At 43.5% G+C, this 19,733-nt stretch overlaps 1 protein-coding gene across 3 annotated transcripts in view; it reads left to right on the top strand.

Moving 5' to 3' along the window:
* The first annotated feature begins 7,615 nt into the window (after positions 1-7,615).
* The window catches only part of MEIOB (meiosis specific with OB-fold), a 36,701-nt gene continuing 24,583 nt past the window's right edge, over positions 7,616-19,733 (top strand). Inside the window, exons 1-5 of one of the 3 annotated variants that reach the window (XM_075899823.1) lie at positions 7,744-7,782; positions 10,315-10,380; positions 10,498-10,542; positions 14,056-14,131; positions 18,062-18,119. In XM_075899823.1, coding sequence (XP_075755938.1) covers positions 14,063-14,131; positions 18,062-18,119 — 127 coding nt within the window. In that variant the 5' untranslated portion in view covers positions 7,744-7,782; positions 10,315-10,380; positions 10,498-10,542; positions 14,056-14,062. The other 2 variants (XM_075899825.1, XM_075899824.1) reach the window with 2 other exon arrangements.

Raw genomic sequence — 19,733 nt, 5'->3', positions numbered from 1 at the left:
CACAGCTGCGGACGGAGCCCCAGGCAGTGTGTGCCACGTGGCACTGAAGGGCTGGCTGGGAAAAGTTAGCTGGCCCCCCAGCCTTGGCCTTTTTGCCTGAGGCCCCAGACCTTCCAGGGGCCTGGAGCTGGCCCCCACCTTGCTTAGGCCCAGGCCCGCAGACAGGAAGGGGCAAAGAAGCCCCGGCCCCTTTTGCCACCGGAGCGCTGGGCCCGGCAACACTGTCGGCTCTCCGGCACAAGGCCCGGTGAAATCTGTCAGCCACCCCTGCTGCTACGCTAACCTGTTGGGCACGACACCGTCGTTGTGATTTGATTCTTTAATGTCCTCCTGGTAACTTCGTTTTGACAGGAAGTGTGACTGGAAAGTCCATTGTGGTCTTTTCAAAATGCAAGTACCTTGGCCAGCTGCAGAGAAGAGCGGGGAAATGGAAGTAATCCACAGGACAAGTCACCTGCTCATGCAACATGGCACACCAGCTCCAGTCACACAGAGATACGGCGCACGACGGCCCCCTATTTCCCTCTCTTTGGATCCAACCGTGACTTGCTGCCTTAACGGGGAAGGAAGGAGCGAAGTCAGAGTCAGATTTCATCTAACGTTTGTGCGTGAATGAGAGAGAGCAATTCCAACGAGAGAGAACCTCAAGGAACTGGGAACACAGGCAGCACTAAGGTTCTCATTCAGAGGCATTTAAGGACGTACTTTAAAGGTGTGCTTGTGTCCACCCGCGGGTGCCACGAAGGCAGGAGAAGGCTGCAACTCCTCAAATGGCTTGGTGGGACCCCACCCCTGCTCTTCCCTGAGCCCCCTGCTGTTTGCCCTTCCCCCTAGGCCCATGGTGTCTCACCGCATTAGCTGCTAGCTATTTGGTGTGGCTAGTTTGCTTCAGAGCTGGTTGGACACCTAGGCCCGAGCACGGGCAGGCTGTTCCTCTTCAGGGAAGTGTGCTGGGGATGGGGCTAGGATGACTGAGATTTGAGGTGGCTAGGGCTGTCCAGCGCTGGGTAGCCCCCAGCAGCCAGGGCTATGCTGCCCATCACTGGGAGGTGGAAGGCTGGGGGCACTGAGAACATAAGAATGGCCGTACTGGGTCAAACCAGAGGTCCATCTAGCCCAGTAGCCTGTCTGCCAACAGTGACCAGCACAAGGTGCCCCAGAGAGGGTGGACCGAAGACAATGATCAAGCGATTTGTCTCCTGCCATTCTTCTCCAGCCTCTGACAGAGGCCAGGAACACCATTTCTATCCCCTGGCTAATAGCCTTCTATGGACCTAACCGCCATGAAATTATCTAGCTTCTCTTTAAACTCTGTTATAGTCCTAGCCTTCACAGCCTCCTCTGGCAGGGAGTTCCACAGGTTGACTACGCGCGGTGTGAAGAAGAACTTTCTTTTATTAGTTTTAACCTGCTACCCATTAATTTCATTTGGTGTCCTCCTATTATGGGAACTAATAAATAACTTTTCTTTATTTACCCTCTCCACACCACTCATGATTTTATATACCTCTATCATATCCCCCCTTAGTCTCCTCTTTTCTAAACTGAAAAGTCCCAGTCATTTTAACCTCTCCTCATATGGGACCCGTTCCAAACCCCACTTCATTTTAGTTGCCCTTTTCTGAACCCTTTCCAAGGCCAAAATATCTTTTTTGAGGTGAGGAGACCACATCTGTACACAGTATTCAAGATGTGGGCGTACCATAGTTTTATACAGGGGCAGTAAGATATTCTGTGTCTTATTTTCTATCCCTTTATTAATAATTCCTAGCATCCTATTTCCCTTTTTGACCGCCGCTGCACACTGCGAGGAAATTTTCAGAGAACTATCCATGATAACTCCGAGATCTCTTTCCTGATTTGTCGTAGCCAAATTAGCTCCCATCATACTGTACGTATAGTTGGGGTTATTTTTTCCAACGTGCATTACTTTACACTTATCCACATTAAATTTCATTTGCCATTTTGTTGCCCAATCACTCAGTTTGGTGAGCTCTTTTTGAAGTTCTTCACAATCTGCTTCTGTCTTGACTATCTTAAACAGTTTGGTATCATTCACAAACTTTACCCCCTCACTGCTTACCCCTTTCTCCAGATCATTTATGAATAAGTTGGACAGGATTGGTCCCAGGACTGACCCTTGGAGGACACCACTAGTCACCCCTCTCCATTCTGAAAATTTACCATTTATTATGAGGCTGCCCACCTTGTCTATGGGGGGGGCCTACATATCACCTGCCCAATGCTCCAGGGTTGGGGTGAGCTGTCAGCCATGATGGAGAGGGGGCACTTGGGCTCTGGCTCCCGTGGAGGAAGAGGGTGGGTCTTTGGGCAGGGCGGGCTTGGGCCTTGCCTCTTCTAGCTGATGGTTCATCAGCTACCCACGCTTATGTCCCATTAAGTAAGCACTCTCACAAGTTATTTTTAACTAGAATTCACGTGAAATCCAATAATAATAATCTTTTAACAGCCTAGACAATAAATATAAGGCCTGATTTTAATCTTGCTGGCACTCGTTTTACAGTGGTTGGATGGGACCAGTGGAGTTACTGGTGATTTATATCAGTGTAATTTACATAAGAAACAGTCTCATAATCTCTAGCATTTTAATGTTTCAGATTTCCTATGTCTGATTCCTTCTAGTGCGAGTGGAGTCCTAGGGGTACATGAAATCTCTATTCAGTTTGGCGAAATGTTAATGAAAAAAGTAGCCACATGGTTAGTCCCTCTTTGTGTTTATCAGTCTTCAAGTGTTTGAAAAAAAGTTAGATCAGCAGTTCATGTTGCATAAAATGGTTTTCTAAAAAAACAGGCCGTCATTTCTCTGGCATGCCATTTGTCATCAGCACAGTATAATTATAATGGACTTTATTGACATAATAAATAGGAGAGCACAGGTGGTATCCATTTTCAGTTGTTTAATTGAAGGACTGAAAGATCCTGTAGTATGGAGTTGACTCCTAGATTTTGCCATGCTATGCTAAAGATTTCAATAGCTGTGACCTGGAGGTCATAAAATTACTGATCAGGACTAAAAGAAGTTTTATGACCTAGAAGTGAATTTTATTGATTCTTTTTTAATTTTTATCCGTATCATAAATGGACAAAATGGTCTACTTCGTTCTCCCATGTCTGTGGAAACCCGAGAGTGTGGCATTTGAATCAATACAAATTAAGTCTAAACACATAAATTTTAATTCAGTTGTTAAATATGACATGCATTGGGTCGTGAGGGCTACCAAAGAAAATGAAGAGCCAGAGAATTTTTACTACAGAGCAAAGCATCCTACAGTGCATTTGTCCATAATTTGGATATCCCAGACAATGAGATTAAAAATCCTGGGTTTAGTTCTCAGTTAGTGTAAACTACAGTAGCTCCATAGACTTCATTGGAGCCAGGCTGATTTATACCAGATACAGAACTGAATCATGGTCTCTTTAAACTAGTGTGTGGGGGGATGGGGAACCCAGCATACCACAGCATGAAAGACTCATCGGAAGAATACCAAAGAAAATATAAAACTCAATGGACCAAAGGCTGAAATCCTTACCAGGCAAATTCTTATAGACATGAATGGATCTTTACCTGAGTAAGAATGAGGCCCATATCCTTAAAGGGGGCTAACACTCACTGAGTACCTAAACACCTTTGAAGATCTGGGACTATCTGATTGAGCTACAAAAAAGTCAGGGTTTGGCCCGTAACAATAACTGGACCCTTTTGTAGTCATATGTTTTTCTGTTGTTTTTTTTTTCATCCATTCCCAATGTGATCCAGCTATCATATTCTTTTCACTCTCCTGGGGAAGTAACAATTAGTGGATTTAAATGTAGCAAACAAATCTGTGATTCTGGTATGTCCTACATGGACAGGTCCGAAATACAAAACTGGGCATTTTGGGATCTGAACTTTCCCAATTTTGGAGAGTGTTTCTGGTTCGGACTGAGACGCTGGCTGTGAAGTTTGGACTAGATATAGACTTTCCCCCAAATTGTTGGTATTTGGATTTCAGGGGAGGAAAGGAGCATTGGAACTGGCTCATCTCTAATCCCACAAAATTATTCTTCTAACTTCAGGAAGGAAGCATTTAAGTGCAGTTTAAATAAAACACATTTCCCGAGGATATATACTTTAGGCCTTCACATGGAAGTTTTTCTTGTGGCTCATTCCTTTTGAGGATTCTCGTGGGTGTGTCAGGCTAACAAATTGGAGTATACCCTTCAATCAAGAGCGTACAAAATTCAGGATGTTATTGTGAGGTTTACAGTTTGTATCCTACGTCATTGTGGAAATCAGGGATTGCGTTATTTCATATTTTGCATTGTGGGTAAGTATCCGGGCTGAGTTTGATTCCCATTACAGCTCTCTGTGTGGCATGATGTTATTAGAAACAGATCTGGGCTAGTCTGAATGAGAATTCATATTTGTGAAAAATGTGAGATGATACATTCTGTTAGGGTTGCCAGATGGTTTCAACAAAAATACCGGACACACTTGACATTACATCACAATCTACATTGCATCTTATTTAGAAAATACCGGACATTTATATTTTCTCATTGATATTTTCTCAATTTGTTTCCCGAACAATAGCTCAAATACTTGACTATCTGGATCAAAAATGAACACCTGGCAACCCTACATTCTGCATAGTGTCTTGATTAAGGAAAGCACTTAACTGTGTGACTTCAGAGAGACTTTAATGTTGTGGCTTTAGTTTGGAGCTCTCTTCGGCGCTTATGGGACCTATATAATCAGGGTGCAGAAACAACCTCAGTGGCTTCTATAGAAAATATTTTGTTATGGAATCAAGTGCACTCTAGATCAATTTCAAAAAAATTTAAAGCTAGGAGTGGGGAACCACACGCAACTTTTTAAATGTTAAATTATAAAGGGCAGAGGTGGGAAGCCACATACTTCACAATTATGGAATATTTTTTGGTCAAATACCCAAGTCAGTCCACCTCTAACAGAAAAATTGGATGGACTCTTTCCTCACCATCTCAGATTCTGAGGGAAGCAAGTGTTCCAACTGCAGGAACAATAGTTCCTAAAAAGCTTTCCAGGTACAGCGTGTACATTGTTCAGTAAGGGTACGTCTACACTAGCCCCCTAGTTTGAACTAGGGAGGCTAATGAGGGTGACTGAAATTGCTAATGAAGCGCGGGATATTTAAATCCCGCGCTTCATTAGCAATTTCAGTCGCCCTCATTAGCCTCCCTAGTTCGAACTAGGGGGCTAGTGTAGACGTACCCTAAGTTGATTGCAATGGGCTTTGGATCAGATGCTATGGGTCAATTTTTATTATCACTAGCATTACCCATCCCATTGTGATGGTAGACGGACACATGGCCTCCTCCCTCCTCGCTGTTACTGGGGGTGGGGAGGCTTGGGGGGGCTCCAGCCGCAGAGACTCCTCCCTCCCCACCGCTCCAGGGATGCTGGGGCACGTGTTCTTCCACTCCCTGTGGTGTGTGTGTGTTTGGGGTGTGTGTGCACGTGCTCTTCCCCTTCCCATGGTTGGTGTGTGTGCATGTGTTTGGCGCACTTCTCCTACTCCCCACTCTGTGGTGGTGGGGAGGGCTTCAGTGGAGGGGGAGGGGCTGTAGGTGGGACTGGAGGCCTGCCTCCCCCTTGAAACTTCTCAAGTCTTCTCAGATGTTCTCTTGTGACAGACGGCGTGATGGACACCTCCTTTTATAATAGTATAAATATAGTTATAGATTATACATATCGGACTTCTTGTCTGAGTCAAGGATCTTAAATATCGGTCAACTGAATAGTCGATTAACCTCATGAATTCTGATTGGTTACTCGACTATTCTATAGTCCCCAGGGGCAGGGCCAGCAGCCACTGCGCTCTGGCCCCACTCCCGAGGAGCCTCCTGCCACTCTGCGCTGCTGCGGGGTGCCAGGTGGGAGCTGGTCTGCGCGGGGAGCCAGTTTAAAAACCAGCTCCCCTTGTGGACAGATACAGAGACAGCGTGGCAGCAGCCCCTGTCCAGTGTGGGGGTCTGAACTCCTGGACCCAGCGCAGACTGGAACAGAGCCAAGCTGTCTCCCCGGCTGGCTCCTAATATACTTGAAATGCAGAGCTGCTGCAGTGGTAGGTCCTGGACCGGGTGCAAGCCAGGACTGAGCCCGGCTGCTGGCCAGCCTGCTAAAAAATTTACTGGAGGTGTGGGGGAGAGAATGTGTGTAGTCTATAGCATTAACCTATACATTTTTGCCTAACGGTTAATCATCTACACTATTACATCCCTAGTCTCAGTAAGGCATGCCTGTTTTGGATCTATACTATTTATTTGGGTTTGTCAGTAATACAATTTGAAAAAAAGGGCCCTATTCACCTACAGTTGTTCCTTTTATAGCCTGTGAAGTAGTATTGACTCATGTTCTTTTTTCGATGGTCTTTTAAATAATATTACTTGTACCAATGATATGGTCACTATGTTTTGTTGACGGTTTGACACCTGGCATTTTCAGAAGACCTGACAGATGCAATCTGGTATCATTTCTCTCGCCATACATGCAAATTATTTCAGCTCTGACCTTTGCTCAGTCAACCTTGACTTCTTTATCAAGTGGCAAGAAGCAGACATGTGTTACCCTTTTTTCTGTTCATATTCATCCAGGCTGTATTGACAAGTCAATGCTATTGTTAAGAAGAAAAAAACTATTTCACAGCATTGTTGCCAGAAAAAGCAGAAACCATTTCTTTGCACATCAGAAATGTTGACTTCATTATGGAGACAGTATGGTCCCTCTCTGTAAAGCTGATCTCCGGAAACAAATGTAATGTGCGGTGAAGCAGGATGATTTTCATGGAACAAGTAGGCATGGTGATGTGTTGAGACTGACTGTGCTAGTATACACTGAAATGTAGCTTTATTCAAATATTCATTTATTTAAATGAAAAACACACCAAAACAAGCTGCTGACAAAAACACGAATTATATTCCTTAATATGTTGATAATTTGCTTTTGTAGAAGTCATTTATAGGCATAATTTTATTATAGCCGAAGACAATATTATTGCCTTATATACTTAAGCTACAATACCGCCAGAAAAAATCCTGGCCCCATGAAGAAAGGGCTTTTGGGAGGTGACAGAACAATCTGCCTGCAGCAAATGTAAAGTGCAGCTATAACGATATGCAAATACTTGTTAAAAATAACTCCAAGAAAGAGCGGGCATATTTGCTTAGGGAAAACAAATGATCTTTCTGGAGGAAAGTGAGACTCGCTCCTTTTGAACAGGACGCATGCAATCTCCTGGGACAAATTTTTTTTCCAGTATTAGGATTTTTTTTTTTTTTTTGCTTTGGGCTCCTCCCGAGCTCTCTTCCAGCCCTAGGATGCTATGAGCAGGTAACTTCTGGCTTGTCACCCACGCACGAATCGCGCTTCTGCAAAGCATGAAGCACGTGCTGAGGGATAAGCACAGGAGTATTCCCGCCACAGGGGGATGTAGCACGCGCCGCACTCCGCCCCTGGGGCCAAGCCCGGGGCACGTGCTTAGAGCCAGGCCCCGCCTCGCACCTGCGCTTGGCACGTGGCTCTGGGCTTGGGAGACACAGTCACGTGCCGCCGCAGCCAGCTCCCGGGTGACGACTTGTCCGCGGCAGCGCTCGGGAGGTGGTGGAGGCCGCGCATGCGCGCTGCAGACTGGCGCCCCCTCCAGCGAACGTGGAGGCTGCGCACGCGCGCTGCAGGTTGGCGCCTTTTTTTCCCTCCCGCCCAGGCTGCGGCGCGCGAGGGAAAGGGGCGTGAGGCGGCGGGTGAGGGGCGCCGAGCGGGCTCCCTCCCCCCCCCCCGGGACCCCCAGGCTCGTGGAGATTTTCCTCCCTTCCCTCTGTAACCCTCCCGGGCCCCTCCCCGCGGGGGGAGACTTGGGGGGCCCCAGTTCTGGGGCCCCGCTCCCCTGCCCCCCCCTCCCACAGACCCTCCATTTCTCAGCCCCTGGGGCCCCACCTCCCTGAGGCCTGGTCCCTCCGGCCCTGGGGGGGATTCTTTACCTCAGCCCCCCCCCCAGGATCCCAGCCTGTGGGGGGGGGCAGTGAATGCAACTGGTGCCTCGGGGACCCCCTCACCTCACCCTGGGGTTGCCTTGTTTCACCCCATTGTTCCCCCCCATGTTCCCTTCTGCTGGTCCAGCCCTTTGGTGTGTGTGGGGGGGGAGGGGTTTCACCAGGGGAGGGGGGGCACAATGAATTTTGGTAAGTGGTTGCTGGCGGGCTCCACCCCCAGAAAGGGGTGGGGCCCGAAGCAGAAGGCTGGGGTCTGGGGATTAGCCTCCCCCCCAGAGTTGTTGGGGGGGGGAGGGGAGGCTTTGAATTAAAAACAGGGCAAAGGGCTCCTGTTTCCGCTGTTACTGTGTTGCCTGGCAGCCGCCTGGGGTTGCTGGGGCTATTTAAAGGGCTCCGGCCCCTCCGGGGAGCCATTTAAATAGGATCCTTCTGCCTGAGTCACTGCCTGGAAATTCGGGATCATAGGCAGTAGGATATGAATAGAAAGTGGCCAGATGTAATCTGTGAGCCAGATCAAAGTGTTAGGTGGGGCAGATCCGCCACCTCAGACTGCATCTTGCCCAACCCTGCTCTGGTACCCTCTCCCCACCCAAGAGTAGCCAGTGCAAGATAGTGTGAATTTGTAGACGGAGCTTCCTGTTGTGTTGGGACCAGCTGAGCAAGTCCTCTATGCCAGAGATTGTTGCTCCTGGTGGTGTCTGTGAAGTGTTGGATGAGTGACAAAAATGAGATCCCTGCGGGGATACAAAATTTGTATTTGCATCCAAGCTGCAATAATGGTCCATGTATTTGCAGGATTCTAACAATAATCACTTACCTCCCCAGATTCCTGCAAAGTCCCCATTGACTTCATTGGCACCTGGGTTTGAGTAAAGGTGGCATGTAGGCTATTTGTATATATACACAAAAACAACTAAACAATTTTAAAACACAACTGAAACAAGTTACAATCGCTTCTCCGTCATGGAAGAAAATGAGAGGACAAACAACATGTAGTCATGTTGCTTTGTTAACATGCTACTGGAAGGAGCTCAGATAGTTAGGTTCTTATGCCATGCTCATCACCTATCTGGAACAACAACAAAAAAAGTCCCTTGGCGCCTTAGAAACTAGGGCTGTTAGTCTCTAAGGTGCCACTGGACTTCTTGTTTTTTATTGTTTTTGTTTTTTTTAAGATACAGACTAACACGGCTATCCTTCTGCAACCTATCTGGAACAGTGTAGGATCAGAACCATATAGCAGTCATGCCAAGACTGCAGTGTCTTAACTGCTCTAACAAGTGCAACAACCAAACAAAACAACCCACTCCCATATTGCAGCAAAGTTATATCAATATAATAAAATATGTAAAGGACAACTTATGGCTAATGAGACGCGAATGCCACTTTATAAACATATGTATAGAATAGTGTGGTATAAAATGCCTTAATGAGATAGGTTGATATTCTGACCCACCAAAGATTTCTGCTTAGTTTTTCCAGTATAACTATATCATCCTGTTTGGAAAAATGTCCTTTACTCCCTCTTCAGTAATGGCTTGATCCTGGAAGGAGATGAGCAGTTCCTGAGTACCTTCAATTCCCCTTGACTTCTTTTTGTAAGCTGTATGATTTGTGAAGTCACTCTGAAGGAATCTCGTTTCATGTAGATGAGCATTTACTGCTTGTGTTAAATAATATGTTGTTAGTTAGTTGTTAGTCCTAGTATTCAGGATATTGTGATACTCACTTAATCATGGTTTATAGACTAAAGTTTATAAACAGAAGAGAATTTCCAGGATATTGTTATGGGATCTAGGAATGCCTTATTTAAAATGGCCAAGAAACTGTCCCAAAGTAATAATTAAAAAAAAAAAAACCCCAACATACAATGGGAGATTACAAGTTTTGATTCAATTGTAATTGTCAAGCCAAGTTTATTATAAAGTATTCTGTTAGTTTATGGTTTATATATATATGGAATACAAGATGGTGGAATAAATGGATGTTGTGTTAGGATAATCTGATGAATTTATGATCCATCTTTTTAAAAAACGAGATCCAATAGAATTGCTGTATGTATGTCAAAGAGGAAAAGGGAAACCTTAAGGATGAGAAGTACCATTAATTTACTTTTCCTGGACTTCTGCAGTAGCCTCATGGGTATACACATCATAGGGCAGCCAATTTGAATATTACTTACAGTGCTGTATTATAGATTTGGTAGTTGGTGACATTAATCTTTCAGTACATCAAAAGCTCCAAGTGGTAGATAATTATGTTAAATATAAACTTCTATTTCAGTGGAATTAGAGACTTGCCTGAGATAATTTGGGATGTAAAATTCTGTGAGAGAGGAGTGGATATTTTGTAAGAATTATTTTTTTTAATCTTTTTTCTGTATATTTATTTCTGTACATCTTTGTCAAATCATTGCAATATCTAAGCACTGATTTATTTTTATTTTTATAAAACTTTATTTTATAGGATCAACATATGAAAAGTTCTACCTTTTGATGAGTCACTAAAAAGGTAAGAAAGTATAAGTAAGATGTTCTGGTGTTTGAAGAAAGATGTGATTGTAAACCACATACCGTATTTTCCGGTGTATAAGACGACTTTTTATGCTAAAAAACATCCCCCAAAAATCGGAGGTCGTCTTATACGCCGGGGCTTTTCTTGCCCTGGAGGACACAGACGGTAGGACCTTGCGGTCCCGCCGCCCGTGTACTCCGGGGCGAGAAAAGCTGCTCCGCGTCTCCCTGGTCTGCAGACCAGGAAGACGCGGAGCAAAGCTGCGGAGGGGCTCCGGCAGCGGGGCAGCCCAGGTGCGCCTGGGATGCCCTGCTGCCGGCTTCCCCCGAGGCTTCGCAAAGCCACGGAGGGGCTCGGGCAGCGGGGCAGCCCAGGCGCGCCTTTGTCAGAGCAAAGCCTCAGAGGCGTGGGACCCCGCCGCTGCTGCGGCTTTGCTCCCGGTGCCTCTGGTCTGCTGGGGACCGTCTCCAGCAGACCAGGGACACCGGGAGCAAAGCTGCAGCCGTGGCGGGGTCCCGCGCCTCTGAGGCTTTGCCAGAGCAAAGCCTCAGATGCGCGGCACCCCGCTGCCGCTTCGGCTTTGCTCCCGGTGCCCCTGGTCTGCTGGGGACCATCTCCAGCAGACCAGGGACACCGGGAACAAAGCCGGGAGGCGGAGGGGCGCTGGGGCGCTGCCGGTTGGCCTCTTAAGGGGGGGGTGGTAGTCTTATACGGCGAGTATAAGACGAAAACCTATCTTTTAACTAGAAAATTAGGGGGTCGTCTTATACGCCCAGTCGCCTTATACTCCGGAAAATACGGTAGTTGTGAAATCTTTTAGCACTGACCCTGCTCTTACTAAACTAGAGTCTCCTATAGTAATTTTTGAGAATACTGTATATAGAGACTCTGGAGATAGCTGGAATCACTATAGGTTTCTGTTGTGATTCTCATAAGAAATCATAATCAGAAAATTAAGATCTTGAAAATTCTTTAAACCATAATCTGAGAATCCTAAAATTCCTTAAATGTGTGCTGGATGTTTCCAACTTCTACATAGGAAGTATTTATCTCCCTCTGCTATTTTTCATGTTCATTTTCATGTTATGTCATGATGATATTTAGTAGTTGCCTTGGGAAATTTTATTTCCTTTTGGAGACAAAAACTGACTGCTCATTTCAAGGAGCTCTGGAAGTCTTAACTAATGTTCTATAATTAACAAAAGCAAGAGTCTAGTGTCTGACATCCTGAAAGTAAGATTAATTAGATTATGAAAAAGGCCTTCCACGAAAGAATAGGCAAAATTCCCTCTGCAGCCCGTCTTACCTTTATTAGCAAACAAAATGTTTTTATAAACTCATATGAGCTATCAAAGCTATTTATATATTATATAAATATATAATATTTGAAGAAAGGAAAGTGAGAGATTTTAAATGATAACAAAAGATATAAGGGTGTTGGTGCAGAATAAAACAACTACAAACTCTTACAACGTATCATGTGTTGTGAGTTGGAAGAAAGATGTCTTCGGTCTTTACAGGTCGGTCTTCTGACAAAGGCTGACAGTTATTCAATTATTTTTACTTATGATATGTCTTATTTAGGGATGTTAGATATCAGTTAGTTAAATTGGCGAGTAACCGCATTAATTCCTATTAGTTATTCAACTATTCAGTAGTCCCTGGGGTTGTGGCCAGCACCCAGCATCAGAGGCGGCAGCACCATAGGTTGCCAGGTGGGAGCCAGTCTGTGAGGGGAGCCAGTTTAAAAACCAGCTTCCCTGCGCAGACCGGCTGCCTGCCACCCCACACTGCTACCTCTGAAAAAGTGGCACCAATGCGGGTAGCAACAGCACCTCTCGATGGGGGAGGGGTCCAGGTTCCCCCCAGGTAGCCTCTCTCCATGGCAAGCCTGGGCCCACCGCGGGCAGAACCTGCTCCCTTGCGCCCCCCCCCCCCCGCACTGCTGCCTCTGATAGAGGCAACACTGGGGGGTTAGGGGGCAGGCAGCACCGCAGACCTGGTGCTGGGGGGAACCGGCTTTTAAGCCAGCTCCCTTCGGGACCAGTTCCTGCTCTGTCCCTTTCGCTGTCTCTGATACAGAGGCAGCGAGGTGGGGGGAAATGCGAATAGTCAAGAAGATTTTCCAATAAGCCTAGGCTTATTGGTTAATCATACACTCGACTACTGGTTTACATCCCTAGTCTTATTATGTATTAGACATCTTGATGGCACCTTTTATAAAAGGGAGAATCTGATACCTCATTGCAGAGTATCAATAAATGTTTCAGGGAGCAGCCGTAGAACTGAAACACTGAAATTACAAAAGGCATTTAGGAAGACTAACAAAGCATTTATGGCCCAACACTGACATAAGTGGGAGTCTTGGGTACTCAGTATTTCACAGGAAGGGGCCCTTTACAATCAAAATTTGCATCTTGAATATAATGAGAAAAGTCTAGCAAATAAGCAAATTGAAGGTGAGAAAAGAGTGTGTTCTGGCACGAAACATCTCTTAGAAACTATTTTTCATAGCACCAGACATAGACATGCTGCTGAAGAATAAGTATGAGAAAACAGGGCTATTATTTTTTTTCAATATTATGTTTTTATTTATAAATTAAAATTAAGGCCGTGATTAGGGTTGCCAGGTGTCCGGCATTGACCCATACAGTCCAGTATTTTTGCCTCCTGTCCGGTAAAAAAAATTTCAGAAAATACTGGACACCTAAAATGTCCGATATTTTCTGATTTTCTTCCCTGCCAGGAGGCAAAAATACTGGACACCTGGCAACTCTACACACACTCAGCAACCCCCCCCCCCCCCTCCCCACACCTGGCTCCTCAAGGGAGCTGTCTTCTGGCTCGGGAAGGAAAACAAGATGGCTGCTGGCAGCCTGTTAAAGCCAAAAAAAGCCTCAATGGCATGTCTTAAAGGGGCCATGCTATTTTTTTGTTTGTTTGTTTGTTTTTTGTTTTTTTTGCTTAATAACTCTCGGGGTCCTTTTTTTTCCCCTCAACAACTTTGGTCTCCCCCTGTTTTTTTTTCTCCGCAGAATTTTTTCCCCGGTGGTTTTTTTTTGTTTTTTTTTGGGGGGGGGAGGTGTTTGGTATTTTTGGTTAAACCATCTGGCAACCCTAGCCACAGCTCTAGAAACACTTTATGCAACTGCGTAACTTTGTGTATGCAAGCTGTCCCAAGTTCAATGGGCCTACCCATATAGGAAAAGTAGGGTGGATATGTGCAAGTTTAGGGCCTAAGAGAGAGTCATTCAGTACAAAAATAAACTCCAAAATATTGAGGGGAAATATGGTTAGAAAATGAAATTAGTAATGTCTGTATATACCAACATGAACAATAAGAAAACTGTTCACAATTCCTGAAATGCATTTAAAACCTATGGAACCCAGCTTATCAAACTTCTTTGTCAAAATAAATTTCTTTAAATTACTTCTGTTAAGAATCTCGGTATGAATAGCTCAAAGTGATGTTTTGATTTTTAGATCTAAATTAGTTTTTTTCAATTACAGATAAAGAATGGCATACTCCATTTCAGCACAGAATTTTGTTGCGCTTTCAGATCTACATCCAAATCTGGCTCGCCCTGTAGGTCTCAGCAACATCGTACTTTTGTTCTTTTATGAAATTGTATCTAACTATATTGAATTATATGACAGTTGCATAATTTTGCGGTATTTAGAAACTCATAACATCAGTGTCATTGTTAAATATGTAGTGCAGCACCTTCTTTGTGTATACATCAGGAAAATGAAAATTCCAACTGTTGTCCATAGTGTGAGTTCTACAAATGTAGATATTGCCTAGACAATTCCTTATTTGGCAGTATCAGAGACCTCTTGTATCATTTTAAATGAATGCTGAATGAGTGATTACCAGTACACAGTCACAACACACAATGGATGTGTGATATTCTTTGGCTACAAGTTATAGACATAGGGCCTGATCCTGCAACCTCTGCTCACAGAAGTTTGGGCCAAACTCTGCAGTATTTATTTATTCAGACAAAACTCTCATTGAAGTCAGTGAGTGTAAAGATTTCAAAATTATATATACAATGGGTTTATTATTATTTTTCATTATTTGAAACAAAATATGGTCTAGACACTTAAGAGATTATAAGGACTCGGTCTCAAAAAACATAAATATACTATGCGGAAAAAGAAGGGGAATGAGGTACAATCTCATTGAGCAGTGAAATGTACTACTACTTTTTATTTCTATGATCTTTGCTTAGACTTATGTATGTATTTATACTGTGTTTTCTGTCATTTATATGTTAACACTTTGAGTGCGAACCAAGACTACACTATTCATGAGAGTTAAAGGTTGCAAGATTAGGCCTATGATATACAGTTGTATAAGTGTCCTTTGTATTTTAGCTTATTGACTTTGTATTATCAGAATAGGAAATCCCAGTGCATATTCTTAATTTTCATTCTTTGCCTTTCAAGTTTAGATGTTAATATTCTGGGCTATATCATTTCTTCTGCTGCAGGAAACAGTCTGCTCTGTGGTGGGCTATAATGGCCTCCAGTTGGCCACCAGTGACAGTATGTGTCATATGTTCTGTGCTACTTGCAGTAGGAGCCTGGAGAACAGAGACTGAATTTCAGCATGGATACACTGGAGGCGGTGGTGTTGTATCGAGATATCTCCCCAGATCTAAGGGAATCGCATGGTTGTGTAACCCACACACCTTGTGTGGTTACTGAGCAATGCAAGTGGTAACTAGACCACAGCAACAGTTAAGACCAAGAGACCTCTACAGCATGGGCTGGGAGCTAGCTGGCTTTTAGCTCAGAGGGTAGAGGTTCCTATATTCTGCTTCAGAGGTCCCAGATTCAAATCTGCCCGGTGGCACTTATAGTTGCAGGGCTAGCCATGCTAAAGAGGTTCTGATAACATAGAAACAGAAATGAAAATACATGGGATTTTCCAAGTACCTTCCCTGTTGCCATAGGGTGTGTCTGCACACCAGGGCTTAACTGGAAATAAGCTATACAAATTGCGCTACGTCAATTGCGTATCTTATTTTGAAATAGCTTATTTTGAATTTGGGAGTGTCTACACAGCACTTATTTCAAAATAGAGCACTCTTCCTCCCACTTTCCTTACTCCTCCTACAATGAGGGTTATAGGAGTTGGATTAAGAAGTCCTCCATCTTGACAGAAGCTTCAGGGGGTAGCCGAGTTAGTCTGTACAGAAAAAAACAAGTGCTCTGGTAGCACTTTATAGACTAACAAAACATGTAGATGGTATCATGAGCTTTCGTGGGCACAGCGCACTTCTTCAGGTGACCAGAGTTTTGAGCTTAGGATCCTAAACTCAAAACGCCAGTCATCTGAAGAAGTGGGCTGTGCCCACAAAAGCTCATGATACCATCTACATGTTTTATTAGTGTATAAAGTGCTACCAGACCATTTGTTGTGTTTTTACAGCTTGACAGTATTTTGTCACTATTTTGAAATAAATACCTGCTGTGTAGACACGGACGAAGTTATTTCGGAATAGTGCTAGTTATTTTGAAATAGTGTTGCCGTGTAGACATACCCATAGCCTTTTCTCTGTGAGAGGACAATTTAGACCTGTGTTTTTGTCTGTTTTAAATAATGAAAACATATGCATTCTCCCTGTCCAAGCTAAAGGCATTCAAGGCTTTGTCATTTGCCATCACTCACAAATAAATTGATCCAGTAGCTCATTTAAATCTATATTTTCTTTTAAATGCAAAACTGTAATTTTTTTAGTGCAACAGGTTGCTTTAATCTGAGAAACATCCAATTATTACAAGTCAAACCTGACTTTCTAATTAGCTTTTGATGGGCAAATCATTTAAAAGAATTAGAAATCTATCAATATATGTTTAACATGTTAAACTAATGAATATATATATTAGTTTAGTTTACTGTAGTGTAATTTTATTTTGTTAGTAGAGGCTGAAATAAATTATACTTTAAAGTTTTTAAGAAGACCTTAAATCAGCTGTTAATATTCCAAGAAATTAGCTCCTTATTACCAGCAACGACATATGGGATGTATTGCGAGTTAATTCCATTACCATCCAGCATGGCCTAAAAAACTAAACAATGTTATGTGGATTGATAGATAATGTATGAAAGAGAGCTCTAAAGACTTTGAGGAAGTTGCACTGTATCAAACATATGCTTTGAATGAAATCCTTTTAATAACTAGAGGATAGGACAGTAACTGTGCTCCATCTAGTGATTGAAAATAAATTATAAACATGGTCTCATGTTCTGACCAGATTTAACCTGTGTACCTCCAGAGAAAGAAGTGGCTGGCATGCGATTGTAAATTAGTTCAGAATTCAACTTATATTGACCACTAATTTTTTACATTTGCAAACATCAGCTATAGCTGGGTCATATAGTCTTATCTGTTGTTGAAACAACACAGTCGCAGGATAGCTTTGAATGTAAATGCAAGAGCTATGCAGAGATGTTGCCCTTTCTAAAATCAAATATAAATGATACATGTTCTGTGATCCCTTGGAATGGTCCTATAGAGCTCGTGGAAGTATGTCAACTAGTGAGAACTAAAGTTGTGATGTTAAGAGTGCAGAAGCAACTTGTAGCTTTATGGTATTCACTGTTAAGGCCCTTTACATGCTATCCTCATTCAATTTGCTACCTTGTCTCATTCACTATGAAGGTGCTGACTCCTGCACTGGTCAACCCACAATGCTAGTCTCCATTGCTCGCTTGTTACATTTTCAAACAACCATCTTCGTGGTTTTTTTCCCCCATGCTTGCCTTCACACTTGGGAGGCATTCTGAATAAATATCTACTAAGCTACCTCATTATCCTGCTTCCAAATCCTTCTTTTCTGTGATGCCTACAAAATCTTGATTGTGGTCAGGCTGCTCGTATGGCGAGATCACTGCTTATCACGCTGACCAATGTGGATTTTTTCTTTGTACTCCCCATTTGTCTGTATCAATCTTTTGTCTGTTTTCATATTTAGATTATAAGTTCTTTGAGGGCAGGGACCATTTTTTGTGTTTGTACAGCACCTAGCACAGTGGGATCCTGCTCAATAACTGCTACAGAGATACATAATAACAACAGAAAGGCTGAAAGCCACAGGTTCTCACTCCATTGTGAATTTAAGTAGATCTTAGCCCAATACCTTTTTGAGAGCCACATGCTGTGCCAGCAACATGTTCTCCCTGCCTATGTGAGGGGAGAGATTCTGATGGAAAGTCAAAATTACAGACATTTTTAGGTAACCTTTTCCCTCCTACAGCTTTTTATGCAGTCAAATGTTTGGGCCTCCTGTACCATTTTGTACTAGTTACTACTTTTTTTCTCATAAAACTGAATGTTTATGTTTAAGCCTTTAGTTTATATAGCACAGTGGAATAAATGTATTAAAATGGTTACTAGTTAATAATATGTTTATTATCATCAGAGTATAACAAGTCCATGACATTTAATTTATCATGTACATCTGTGTTTAATATTTGTATTTTATAATATTTTTTGTTTTTCAGAGTATAATCGGTGTAGTTATTGGGAAAACAGATGTCAAAGGTTTTCCAGACCGAAAAAGTAGAGTTCTTTTGTTTATATTTCAGTTTCTCATATGGTGCAAGTTAGGCTTATATGACTATACCAACAAAATATTTACTTTTCTTGATGTTAAAAAAAATGGAAAAGACAAAACGTATTTTTTCAGAGACAGAAGTAGCAGCATTAATTTGACAAACTCTCATGAGTTTTGTTTTCCCAAACCCTAAAGCAGAAGCGCTTGAGATCCATTGTTCCTGACTCTACCTCACATTATGAAGGATATGATGCCAATTTTTGCCCCACTGTAATAGCAACATTTCTGGAATGTTCTCAGTTTTTTATGTTGATTCTTTGTCTTCATAGAAGTGTTAAGGGTCTATGAACAAAGCAAATAGGGCTGTTTGGATCTCAGTGGCAGAGATTCATATCTCTGAATAACTTTTACAAATTGTATGAGAACTGTATTAGATGTGATTTATTGGAATTGCAAGGTACCAAAGTGACAGCACTAAAAAGTGAGGTTGTCTTTTTATCCAGAGAACAGATAAGATACAGATTTTGTTAGGAAATGCATTCAGGGAGAGAGAATACATCAGTCTTCATCAGCAGTGAAAATAACTTAAATTTCTTACAGGTACTCTCCCTTGGGGGAGAGGGACCTTAGGATAGGCAATGTTGGTGGTGGTATGATATGACAGGACCTGTAAGAAATGTAATTGAGGGATGGAGCGGGGGGCTCAGGGCAGCGATTGCAGGGGGAGCTCGGGGCTGGGAATGTGGCCACTGCGCTGCCCAAGCTTCCTAATCTCAAGACCTTGCTGCGGCAGTGGATGCTGGCTTAGGCTCACTGGGACTGGGGCCTAGCCCCCAGCCATCTGGCACTGGGGACAGGGGCCACAGGGGGGATGGTTTGGGCTCCTGTGGGGAAGGCAGGGAGGGGTGAACCACCCATGTAAACACTGGCACTTGAATCTCACCTGTGTATGGTGGCCAGCAGCATCCAGAACCCTGCCCCTAGCTGACTACATCCTTACCATACAATTTTTATAGAAAACTTGCTAATAACAAATGTTACAGTGCAGAATGATCAGAGGACAGCTTCATGGATAAGAGTCGACATTCAGCACAGTAATTACAGCCCAGAAAGAGAAGGGAGCAAAATTGTTGGTTTGGCTTCCTCGCCCCCCCCCCCCCCCATCTTTGCTCTCTCCTGATCCTGGACTCTTCAAAGTGCTGAAAAGGCCACTGGTAAAACTAAGTTATGGTGGCTTCCCCAGGAATGGGGAATGCCTGGAAACTACAGAGCTATTGTCCTGTCCTGTGGTGCATTCCTCCTGTCCCCAGGCATGCCATCTTTGCAAGGGTTTGCAAACAGGTCCTCCAGAGGCAGCCTTAAGCCTCTTCACCAGATTGCCTACTCTGGGGGCATCACTGCTCTAGCCCATATGAGCAGTGTAACGGGGTTGGAACGGGTGACAATCTCAACCCATGAGTATTTTTGTGTCATATCTACACTTCTTTATGCCAGTTGTACTACTGGAGAGGTTGCTGCAGGCCATATTCTCTTACCTATAGACCACAGGAGTTACACCATAAGAGCAGTTATCTCAGTATATTCTCTGTTTAGTGTTGCTTTACCATTTTGCACTGATA

This window comes from Pelodiscus sinensis, chromosome 16 (assembly GCF_049634645.1).
Source record: "Pelodiscus sinensis isolate JC-2024 chromosome 16, ASM4963464v1, whole genome shotgun sequence".
In the NCBI taxonomy this organism is placed as follows: Eukaryota; Metazoa; Chordata; order Testudines; family Trionychidae; genus Pelodiscus; species Pelodiscus sinensis.
The sequence above is the reverse complement of the archived record's forward strand: the minus strand, read 5'-3'. Positions and strand labels throughout refer to the sequence as shown.